The following is a 12,694-nucleotide window of genomic DNA, read 5'->3' as shown; positions in this document are numbered from 1 at the left end:
GTTAATGCAATTGCTGAAAAGTAGGTTTGTATATAAACAACTACAGGGTCGATTAAATCACTACTACTACTATATGGAAGGTATCAAAACAAAAATCTGTTGGCAGAGGGCAGATATTACCAAGTTGAAAGTTGATGCCATTGTTAATGCTGCAAACAACACTCTTCTGGGCGGCGGTGGGGTAGATGGGGCAATACACAGAGCAGCTGGTAAGCAGCTGGTGAAGGAGTGCAAAGACCTTGGCGGTTGTCGCACAGGAGAGGCAAAAATCACTGGAGGTTATAACCTCCCTTCTAAATACGTCATCCACACAGTAGGGCCAATAGGGGAAAACGGAACTGCTTTGCATGCTTGTTACACCAACTCTTTGGAACTTCTTTATCAAAATGGTTTGAAATCCATTGCATTTCCGTGCATCTCAACTGGTATATATGGTTACCCGAATGATACAGCTGCAGAAGTAGCACTGTCTGCTGTGCAAACCTGGCTAACTCAACATCCAAATGCTATTGATACAGTGCTCTTCTGCTTGTTCCTGGATGTGGATGTTGTCATCTATACCGATCTTTTAAAGGAGTTTTTTAAAGGGATGAAAGATTTTGAAGGAAAAGTTGAAGTAGTTGTGACAAAGCCTATAGCTAAAAATAAAAATCCAGACAAAAATAAGATGTCACTTTGTCCACCTTTTTTTTCACCTAGCACCTCAGAAGGTACATCTGTGGATGTCCAAGAAACAACCAAGTACAAGCAAAGATCTAGCAGTATAGGTGTGGTGGATGAACCTAAAAAGAACCAGCGTTTTCCGTCGTCACACAAACACAAAGATGGCAATGAACAGAAAGCAAAAAGACCGAACATGGAAACAAAAAAATCTAAGGAAAATCGTGGCGATAAAAATGTTCTTAAAGGGAAAGTTGGTAACGAACAAAAAGCAAAGAAACAGAACTTCGAAATGAAGAAATCCAAGGAAAGTTGTGATGAAGATGTTCCTGTTAAAGATTATGTTACAGAAGAAAAGCATGCCAAAGAAAAGGTTGCTAGTGAAGCTAAGGAAAATTTGAAGGCTAAAAATGGTGAAGATAAGATTTCTAAATCACAAGAAATCGCTGTGAATAAAGCCAATGCTGAAGTATCATCCGGTTGTGGTAAAAAGCAAGAAAATGGCGCTAATAAGACGGAAAAGATGGAAGTGGAAGTCAGTGATGCCATGAAAAAAAATGGGGAAGAAGTAAAAAACGAAACTGTTGTTAAAGCCAATGCTGAAATATCTTCTGATAGTGATAAAAGGCAAGAAAAAGGCGAAAGTAATAAAATGGAAGTCAGTGATACAGTACAAGAAAAAGATGAAGGGCCACAACCAAAAAAGGATCCAGCTGCTAAAACTGGGGACAAAGGAAAAAAAGATGATGAAGTATCATCTGTTAATGATAAAGGGCAAGAAAAGGGCGCTAGTGATGAGATGGAGGTCAATGATGCAGTGCAAGAAAATGATGAAGGGCCACAACAAGAAAAGGGCCCACTTATTGAAACTGGGAACAAAGAAAAGAAAGAAACAGATAAGGTGCAGCATGATGAATTGATGCATGCTGATGAAGCTGAGGACAAGGTGCATAAAAGTGACAAAAAATAATATGAATATCCAGCAATGCAAAATTTAAGGCCGGCAAAACCAATTTATCAGTAGGTCATATATTCATATTCATGTTTTAGTAATTTCTGTTTTATTCCATTTTTTTAAACTTTACTTGCCTACTAGTCTCTAAAATTGAATTCATAATTATTAACTTAATTTAAAATGACTTGACAAACATTCTCTAATTTGAATTTAAGTATTTCTATAATATTATTATGTTTGTACACTTGGCGCTATTTTTTTTAAATTAAAAATTTGTTGGATTACAAACACAGTTGTAATATTTAATTCTTTGTTTCAGGAGAGTTTAATTATTTCTCATTATACTAAGGTACATATTTACAATGTAAAATAGGGGTTTAGGTAAAGGGGGGTTATGTAAACCCTTATTTCGGCCTAAGTGCTTTTGTAGTCTCTCCCTTAACTTTTCTGACTGTTCCACTGCTGATAGCTAAGTGTAAAGCTGTTGGATGTTTATATATTTTATGGCCATTTCCATTTTGTTTTATAATTATATAAGTTAAAATTCATTATAAGGCAATCGTTAAAAACTTTTTATTTTTATTGTCTTTAAATGACTATGTTTGTCATTATTGACACTGTATCTTGTAATGTATTAAAATTTAATAACGAGTTCAGATGTTCATCTAAATTATAGCCTATTAATATTCTGTAAATTTTTTTATATAGTAGGATGGGGGAAGATGGGACAACTTTTCAATCTATTTTCTCCTCCAATTTAGTAGTAAACAAACATTCAACGATTTTTTATAAAACTTTATCCTCACGGCTCCCATAGATCGATGTTAATTGTTTAAAACACGATCAGGATATTTGGTTATTATGTGTGAAAGGTGTCCCATCTCCCCCCACCCTACTATACATTGTGTGCCTTTTGCGAATTCTTTTAAGTTCAATCCAAAATTAACATGTCATTTGTTGACTTGTTGTAAAGATACAAATGATAAAGAAAGCCAATTTTTTTTAACTGTCTTCAATATATAATTGTAATGTTGATTGTTAATAGAAATTGTGCAAACCATATGAAATTTTCTGAACTAAAAATATATTATATATCAAAACTAAACCTAATTTTGTTTTTGTTTAGACTTTCAACTGGACCATAATATTATTATTAGAAGAATTTAATTGGCAATAAACATTAAATGTTAATATGTCATACATACTGGACGGTGAAATGTGAAAATCTTGTCAATGCAATGCCATATAAAAACAATTAAACAAATATATCCCTGTGGGCGTTTTTCTTGTCAACTAGAAAATGGATGTAACAAAACACAGCGCAAAGCATTTTCCGAGCCAATTTAACGATGAAAATTTCACCCTTGTTGGAAGGGGAAGTTTTGGAGAAGTTCGAGTTTGTCGTCATGAATCATTGGGTTCTGTGGCTCTCAAGCTGTTCTACATTACTGGAGACAAGGAAAAAATAGAAAAGGCTAAAAAAGAGTAAGCAATTTTGACCATTTTTTAATAATATGTAATAGTAATACCTTAATTTGTCTCTTCGATAACGGTAGCAAAGATTTAGAAGTGTTTTAAACAAAAAGACAGGATATAGCGACAAAACAACAGTTGTTAAAACCTGCTTACAGTTAAAAACATATTTACATTTAATTTTGTATTATTTTTTTTCAGAAAATAAAAGTGTTGTTTAAATTGTAGGTTTATCATTTTTCATGTGCATTAGGCTGGTATACAACACACCTTTTTTTAAATTTACTTAACTTGTCGTCAGGTTTGAAATTGAAGCAAAAGTCCTTTATCGAATGAATCACCCGCATATTGTCAAATTCCTTGGTGTGGTTTCCCTCTTCCAGATGGATGGTATTGTGATGGAATACATGACAGGTTGGTGGAATTACTTATTGGAGGTTTTGTTTTTTCATAATGATCAAGTCTTCGGATCAGTCTTCGTTAAAGCCAACTTTGTGTCTTTACACACAATTTTTTTATTAGAAGTTAAACTTTATAATAACTAAACACAAATAACTCGTTTGTTCGCTAGGTGTAGCGACCACTCTTGTTTTTATTCAAATAAATGTAAATATGTTTTTACCTGTGTAAGCGTTTTTTAACAACTGTTGTTTTGCCGCTATATCCTGTCTTTTTCTTCAAAATATTTTTAAATTCTTTTTTAAAGCTACCGTAATCGAAGAAGCAAATAAAGTTAATATTATGATGTAGGTGGAAACATGGAAAGCCTCATCAAATCAGACAAAGAATTATCATTACATGAGCGACTACGGCTTTTACGGGAGTTGGCATCAGCCATTAAACACATACACACACACGATAAGAATAAGGCTTTTATACATAGTGACATTAAACCTCAAAACATACTTTTATCGGAAAACCTGGAGCTAAAGCTGGCTGATTTTGGTTCAGTGAACATCAAAGAAAGTACAGGTGTTGGTACATCAACATTGCATATTCCTCATTCCACGCAACATACATGGCCATACACTGCTCCTGAGTTTCTCAGTAATCTTTCCGAGAAGAAAACTACTGCTATGGATATATACAGGTAGAAATTTTTTGAATAAATGTAACTTACTTTATCCTCGCAAGGCTGGAAAACAGCAGTCGTTATAACACGGTGTTCATACGCCTCGTGCCAGCTTACGAGTCACCATGTATGTTTCTTTGTGGATGAATATTTTTTTAATTTTTTTTAAACATCTTTAATAAAAAACGATGTTTGCTGTTGTTTGAAATTCCCTTTTAGTCCAAAATACATTAAAATACTAAGTTTTATCTATTTTATTGGAATTTAAATTTTTTCAAAAAGTTTAACACTATGTTTAGTCTTTACTTCCTCAATACTAAACATTAAAATTAGATTTTTCTTAAAAACATAATCAAATAATTCCTAAGCCAATGTCAATTATGTTTAAAGACACTTAAATACTTACTTTACAGCTATGGGATTATAATATATGAGTTGCTGACAAGAATAGCAGCATACTCAGATGCACTCGTTCCAAAACAGGTTGCCCAATGCGCTATTGTTGCAAAATGTGAGAGGCCAAATTTACAGCAAATAAATCAGGCAGAAAACGATATCAAACAAGACCAAAAACAGGATTTGCAAATTTTTAAAACTTTGCGTTCTATGATGATAAGATGTTGGGACCAAGAACCGACACTTCGTCCGAACATTACACAAGGTACATGGTATGTTTTATTGCTACTAATATATAGTAAGGTGGGAGAAAATGGGACAGCTTTTCGTGGTATTTTCTCAATCTATTTGGTAGTAAGCAAAAAACATTCAAGGTATTGTTAAACTTTTATGACTCCTATAGACCATTGCAATTGTTTAAAACCTGATCAGGATATTTAGATATTATGGGCTAAAGGTGTCCCATCTTCCCTAACCTACTATATTCAGTCAAAGACCCTGACATGGTGGTTCGTGAATGGTGGTGTTGTATGTTTTAAATTTGTGTTTAATTAGGAGACTACATATGCATTAGTAGTTTTGCATGTGGTGAATGACTTTGATCTATCCTATTATAGACAGAGTTATATAATATATTTTTTTATTCCATACACCATAAACCCGCCTTCAAATTTTTCTATTTTAATTAGGAGACTGCATATGCACCTGTAGTTTTGCACATGAGCGAATGACATTCACTCATCCTATTATAAACGGTTAACATATTTTTTATTTTCACCATATGCCCACTTTCAATTTTTTTTTTAACAGTTATTTAACCGACCAATGCTTCAGTTTTAGAAACCATATCTGATCCTATGGATAAACTTGAAGAAGCTACCAGCACCCTTGAAATAAAGGACAAACAAAAACCACCTGAAAACAAAACACCAATCACAAGTGTGACTAAATCACACGAAAAACTAAATGAAACCAAACTTGCACAAAAAAGCGAACCAGCGTACCAGCAACATAAGCCAACACCTGTAGGCAAAACAGTACCGAATGTGTCAAAACCTTACGCATATCAACAAAACATTTTCCTTCCAGTTTACAAGCTCTATGGTAAGTGATTTTTTTACTGTAATTAAAAGTAATTCAGCTCATATTTTGGTTTCGCCTTTTTGTAAAAGAATCTTTCTTGTATTTTTGTCCAAAATTTGCAAAAAAACTAAATTCTGTTTTTACAATGTTTTTTTCATACACCAGTTTGTATTTTTCAGTTGAGAACAAATCCATCAACAAAAAAGTAAAATTGGTCAAAGCGGACATCACAACTTTAAAAGTGGACGCCATCGTAAGTGCCACCAATACAAGTTTAATTCCAGGTGGTGGCAACAACCATGTAGATGATGCTATACACAAAGTAGCAGGGGAAGGACTCTTGCAGGCATGCATTAAGCTTTCAGGTTGCCCCGTTGGAGAAGCCAAAATTACTCCAGGCTTTAATCTTCTAGCTAAGCACGTTATCCACACAGTAGGTCCAGTGGGTATGGTGCGCGATAAATTACAGAGCGCATATATCCACTGTCTTAAATTAGTTCTCGACCATGGTTTAAAGTCTATTGCATTTCCTTGCATTTCGACAGGCATGCATGCCTATCCTAGCTCCGAAGCTGCTAAGGTTGCTCTCTTCATTGTGAGAGAATGGTTATCAGAACACCATGAAAGCATAGATAGGATTATTTTCTGTGTCTACAATGACCTGGACTATGTTATATATGAAGAGCTTATGAAACAGTATTTTCCTACTAAAACTGAGAAAGGGAAGTTTTATTCATCTTAAATCGTGTGGAAGTGTCTGACACTCTAGTACAACTTTTTATAACAAAATATTACTTTGCATTTGCTTTTTATGGGGACAACTCTGTGAACTCGTGCCATTAGGCAAAATATTGTTGACTGCTGCCAACTTGGCTAATAATGCATAACATGACAAATGCAGTTAACGGGCACGAGTAACAAAATGCTACATCCCCCTTTTTTGAAATGCCGCTAAACCATATACATAGCAAGGTGGGTAAGACGGGACGCCTTTAGCACATATTACCCCGATCCTCTTTTAAACAATTACCGACGGTTCATGCGAGTTGTGTGAATACGGTTTTATAATTCTTTGTTTTCTACCAAATGGGACGAAAAAATGGTTGAAAGGATCCCCCACCCTACTATATGTTCGTGACCAAAATATTTTAAGTAATAAGTTCGTATAGCAGTTAAAGTGTTGCTGCTGTAGTTTGCCAAACAGTGTCATACGTTGTGTAGGCTACTATGTTTTTTTTGTGCTGATTTTATTCCTAATTTAAACCATATTGATCCCCTAAATCAAATTTAATAGGACAAAATGAAACTGTACGAAATACTTCACTACAAAATTGCGGGAGTTGTAATATAATTCAGCAAGCATTTAAAATGATCACCTTATTATTATACTTTTTTCCGGCATTAAAAAAATGCTGGTATTTGCACCGAGCTTTAATATTTATCAACAGCAACCGCCATTGCTTCGTACTTTGTTGGACCGTGAGAATACTGTCGAATAATATATACTGTAACATTTTTTCGTCCATCGTCAAATGTATAGCCGTAAAAGGGGATTTGAAAATACCCCTATTTTACTCAGAGTCCCATCTTACCCACGCTACTATAGTTCTATTTACATGATTATAATATAGCACTAATGTAGTTACTAGATAGCTACGATTGTTGAAATGCGTAGCATATATCCTAGGCTATACATGATATCTGACTTTGCCATTATTACAACAGTTATCAGACTTCCGACAGATCGGAACCATTTGCACCAAATTGTTTTGAGTTTAAGGTATTTTCATCACACGGAATTTGTTTTTCGAATACAACTGCCCAACCCAGACAGTATTTTACTTAAATAAGAAGAGAATCCTAGCCGTGGCTCAACTACTTACAAATTAAACAGTTATGGGTATATATACACCATCAACGCCTCAGTATTACTCATTAATGATTCTTGGTTTTGTAACAACTTTGTAACGGTAAGGAACGTAAATAAAACCGTTGATGCCATCTTTAAAGTCCGGAAGCTCTTTGCTCTCAGGATCGGGAAGAATCTCAAACCTTTTAATGATGTTAGCGAGGAAGAGGAAGACCTCAACATTTGCCAGCTTCTCACCAAGACAAGATCGAGCTCCGATTCCGAACGGGATCACTTTCTTTGAGGGAATAAACTTTCCGTGTTTATCAACGTGACGATAAATGTTAAAATCGCTCGGATTTTCCCAAGTATTTGGATCGTGGTGTACAGCGTGAAGGTTCGGGAAAACCTGGTTGGATTTAAATATACAATCAAATGTCATGCGCCGTAGCATAGTCGGTGATATAGTGCGCCTAGGCAAGACGCTTTAACGGCAATTGCTCCAACCCAGTGGTCTCTAACGAGTTGTCCAAATTATCAGCCACACAAAAGAAAATCCCCTCAAAAATAATCACCCCCAAAGTAACATATATACTTGGTAACTCGTAATACGAAATGAATGAAACAGAACACCCGTGTTATAACGACTGTTATTTTCCGGGCACGCGAGGATAAAGTAAATTACATTCATTCACTTCATACTGTTTTAGATCGAAACCAACAACCTTTGTTCCTTTTGGAATGACGTAACCTCCAATCTCTACGTCATGACTGGCTCTATGTTGAATTGACAGGGGCAGGAGTGTTTTGAATCGAAATATTTCCTGAACAAACGCACGGAATAGTGGAAGCTTGTCTCTGTGGTCGATGCTGGGAACGACTTGTTCACCTTCAACGAAAATTTCAAGTTGGAAAATCAACATCCAGGAAAATTGTATGGCAAGTGTGCAAACAAACAGTTTGACCGGATAAAAGTGCTACCATCTGCTATCCGTGGCACAGAAAGGGTTAAACAGTAGGCCTACACATTATAAACACAAATATATGTAATCATCTTTTAGTAGTGGCAAGAAAAAGACTTACTTTTTAATTTTCCATTTTTTGCAAGGCAAATTGTATTTGCTAGGTTCAGGACTATAGACATCTGTTTATGACAAAGCGCGCAATGAGAAAGCAATTTTATAGAAAATATACTGTCTAACTTAAGTTAACTGAATTAAATTAAGAATTGGGACATGGAAGTCTGGTGATAATAGTTACCCTACCAATATTATCGATTATTTCTTGGTGAATTTCCTCTTGTATATTGGGATAATGCATTAACGCCAATAGCGACCAGAGTATTGCGTTAGTGCTTGTCTCTGTACCAGCGATGAAAAAGTCCACCAAGCAATGTCGTAGCTCCGTCTCCTTGAAATACAATTTACCGTATAGCATTTTGTTCGATAAGTTTACTGTTTCCATATAATATAGTAGGGTGAGGGACACCTTTAGAACATAATATCACACACTAAGTAACATACTTGGTAACCCGTAAGCTGGCACAGAAGTGTGTGAAACATAACACCCGTGTTATAACGACTGTCGTTTTCCGGCCACGCGAGGATAAAGTAAAAATTTACATACAAATATACATCTAAATATCCTGATCTTGATTTAAACAATTACGAATCGTGAGGATACGGTTTTATAAATCTTTTAATATTCTTTGTTTACTACGAAATGGGAGGAGAAAATCAAACGAAATTTGTCCCGCCTTTCCCTTCCCTATATTCATTTTTACCACACTAACTTACATGAAACCATGAATCTTGAGCGGAATGTTTCTTCATTTCAACGAGGAAAGCATCGATGTAGTCTCCGGGTTCATTCTCGTCAAGGTGCTTCTTATGTGATTCAATCTCTTTCCCACAAAAATCTTCAACAACAACATATTGTAGGGTGAGGGAAAATGAGATACATTTTCATTATATTTTCTCGTCCCATTTGGTAGTAAAGAATTTACGCATCTAAAGAATTATAAAACCGTATCCTTATGACTTCCACAGACCGTTGCTAGTTGTTTTTGATATTAGGTACAATAAGATTTTATCCCACAGGACAACTTACCCCTAAGGACTTTAGGCTATATTCATTTTTTACCCTTAATCTAACACACGACCAGCGCAACCAACCTTCCAAACCAGCTTGAACGAGTACAAACTTCTCCATGGCTCGTTTAAAAGGTTGTATATGTCTCAATGCCGGATAGAAGAAAAGAAAGCTTAAATATTCAGAGTTCTCTGGGTCACCGTAGCTACAAAGGTGTCATAAACAAAGTTACACACAGTATAGTAATATAGCGATGAGAAAAAGATAACGTTTAACGCTATTAAATAACAGCCACGGCATGTCCATAGTAGAGTTTCTGTTTTGTTTAGTAAGGTGGGGGGAGATGGGGCACCTTTTCATTCTATTTTCCTATCCCATTTGGTAGTAAGCTAAGAACATTTAAAAATTTAAAAAACCGTATCGCGACTCTGATAGTTCGTTAATAATTATTCAAAGCACGATCAGGATATCTGGGTATTATGTGCTTAAGGTGTCCCATCTTCCCCCACCCTTATACTATAGAACCGGTAGGATATTATTGTGTTTCAGTCATTTTTCAGAAATCGTGTCATGGGATTTCTTATTCAGTTAAACAGTCTCAGTGAGACTTATCTTTGAATTTCCGCCTATTTACAAACATATATATGTAGTGAATTCCTTCTCTCTTATTATTGTTACACGCCACTTTAAGTGCGCCGCTCCTAGTTCACATTCCTACGTTTCTCCCGCTTTTCCTAATTTGCCACGTTACTCAGTTTGCATATGTTACTTGCCAGTTGTACTGCAGTTAAGTTAGCGTACGCGTTTAAGTTGACTTTAACTACTTTAACTCTTTGTTTCTTTTAGGTTGCTATGAATCGTTTTAAAGTTTGTTTAAAATTTAATAAACCGCTAATGAATCGTTTCAATTTGGCTTACCAGTCGAAACTGCAACGTACTACATATTCATATTCTTGGTCGTCTGCTTCGTAAGTTTTTCCGAAGACGACGCTGCAGATCACATTGGCTACGGTGCTTCCGATCACCATCTACGTTATAAAGTTAATTTAACTGCGATTCAGGTCGTGTAAATGTATTTTCTTCGCAAACAAAATCGGCGACAGAATTTCGTTTTCAAGATAGGATTAGTTATTGGGTTAAAGCAGAACATTAAACCTTAAGATCGGTTGGTTTTTCATTCAAATCTTCTAACGTTCTGACGAGATCTTGGGCAATTTCAGAAACTCGAGTTTCCATTGTTCGGCGTCCTATACCAAGTCTGGAAACATAAACAAATCAAGCAACGTAATTTAAATACTAAGGGGGTAAGATGGGACACCTTTTATTATTTTTCTCGTTTCGTTTGTTCGTAAAAAAAAACATTATAAAACCATATTCTTACAACTCCCATGTACCGTTGTTAATTGTTTAAAACACGTTCAAAATGTTTGTATAACATGTGCTAAAGGTGTCCCGTTTTACCCCTACCCTACTTATATATGAAGTTAATCAATGAATAACTAACTTTATCCTCGCGTGGCCCGAAAACGACGATCATTCTATAACACGGGTGTTCTGTTTTATACACCTCGTGCTCGCTTAAGAGTTACCACGTATTTTTATACTTTGTTGGTAAGTATTCATTTTTTTAGGTTTTTAATTTTTTATATATGGCTGATAATTTGGACAACCTATTTTGACCAATTGGACAATAATGCGCAACTTACCCACGTAAGGCGGCCAAACTAAAGCTTCTTACTTCCATACAGTTTTGATGATCATCAGCAAACGCAATTCCATAGCCTTTTGTGACTTGTGCAGCCACATAAACGAATGGCCTTGAGTTGAAATATTGAAGGTTTTTCACCAAAGCCTGGGGAAAAGCACCATTTATTTTTTCCCAAAAAACTTTGTTAATTGTTAAAAACACGAACAGAATATTTGAATATTATATGTGATAAATGTGTCCCGTCTTTCCCAATCCTACTATACCATAAGAAAACGTTACGCATTAAATTGTAACAAATGCTTTTAAACCCTTTTTGGATTCGGATTGGAATTGGTTCAGCTTAGTAAGGATTCTCGTTTATAAAACTTTGGTCCCTCTTTAATATGATACAGCAAACTAATAGCAAACCACGTATATGAGAAGTCAACCATAAAAAGCCAGCGTTTTACATATTACGCCGTGAACCGTGGAAAGCGTGGGCATTAGCAATAAACACAACCGACCACACTTGAAAATCACAACGCCAGCGGCATCCACCGTTAAATGAATTGGTAACTCAATAAAGTTTCGTTGTTGCGCATTTGAATTTCATGTTTGCCAAGTACATAAAATCGAATCAATAAACTCGGTGAACTCGCGATATCAAAGTTGCAAATATAAAAACGGTCAAAGGACACGAACAAAATGTCATACAATTATACATGATACTGTAGTTACAAAGGATAGTTATTTGTTCAATATTACAAGCTATGTATGGGTTGGCTTTACGCACCTAAGCTTCTATTATAAGTTTAACTTGTTAAAAATTAAACATAAATGGCTTGTTTGTTTGCTATTGGTGTAGCGCCAAGCTTATTTTCTTTTGTTGCTATATATCCTGTCTTTTCGTTAAAAAACATTTCTAAATCTTTGCTTACGTAATCGAAGGGACAAATAACGTTATTATTATGTACCTCATGAACCGATTCGTAATCATTTAACACGACAGCTTCACCTTGCCCGAACCTAGCCGACATAACTGGACCATACGTATCACGTGACCAAATCGCCAACTTTTCTTGGGCATACTTTCCAAAAAAGGGTGTTGCCCCCAGAACGGGTATTCCCCTAACCCCGGGTGGGTACCGTGGGTGGGGAAACTTCCACCAGTAATAATACACGAACATAAGAAGGGTGAAGACCCCGATGAAAGCGGATATGACGTGACTGGAGGTCAACAACGACCACGAGAAATAGTATCTAACGTTTTCAAACATATTGGCTGCTCAAACTTTTAATAAACTAACTTCCAACCTTGGCGTTCTCGGCATTAGCAAAGTTTGTGCACGCTTGGATGACTTTGACATTGCGTCATAATCACTCAGGTGTGATTATTGAGCACGTAAGTGGTAATAAAGATACCATTTT

General features: G+C 35.7%; 3 protein-coding genes across 3 annotated transcripts; 2 read left to right on the top strand and 1 right to left on the bottom strand.

The window, feature by feature from the left end:
* Positions 1-2,742, top strand: LOC149729686 (uncharacterized). Its single transcript, XM_089886783.1, has one exon. The coding sequence runs from the start codon at positions 5-7 to the stop codon at positions 1,628-1,630; it is 1,626 nt and encodes a 541-aa protein (XP_089742909.1). The 5' UTR covers positions 1-4; the 3' UTR covers positions 1,631-2,742.
* Positions 2,738-7,470, top strand: LOC149729685 (uncharacterized). The gene is made up of 6 exons (XM_089886782.1): positions 2,738-3,100; positions 3,390-3,502; positions 3,839-4,178; positions 4,574-4,821; positions 5,391-5,660; positions 5,819-7,470. Exons 1-6 carry the CDS (start codon positions 2,916-2,918, stop codon positions 6,379-6,381), a joined length of 1,719 nt encoding a protein of 572 aa, XP_089742908.1. The 5' UTR covers positions 2,738-2,915; the 3' UTR covers positions 6,382-7,470.
* On the bottom strand, positions 7,077-12,599 carry LOC149729684 (cytochrome P450 2A13-like). The gene is made up of 9 exons (XM_089886784.1): positions 12,241-12,599; positions 11,286-11,431; positions 10,735-10,837; positions 10,498-10,607; positions 9,663-9,784; positions 9,285-9,406; positions 8,754-8,898; positions 8,214-8,377; positions 7,077-7,897 (listed from the first exon to the last, which is right to left on the bottom strand). Exons 1-9 carry the CDS (start codon positions 12,541-12,543, stop codon positions 7,568-7,570), a joined length of 1,545 nt encoding a protein of 514 aa, XP_089742910.1. The 5' UTR covers positions 12,544-12,599; the 3' UTR covers positions 7,077-7,567.
* Positions 12,600-12,694: the final 95 nt, after the last annotated feature.

This window comes from Ciona robusta, chromosome 10 (assembly GCF_009617815.1).
Source record: "Ciona robusta chromosome 10, ASM961781v2".
Lineage (NCBI taxonomy): Eukaryota > Metazoa > Chordata > Ascidiacea > Phlebobranchia > Cionidae > Ciona > Ciona robusta.
Note: the sequence above shows the minus strand (reverse complement) of the source record. Positions and strands in the feature narration are given on the sequence as shown.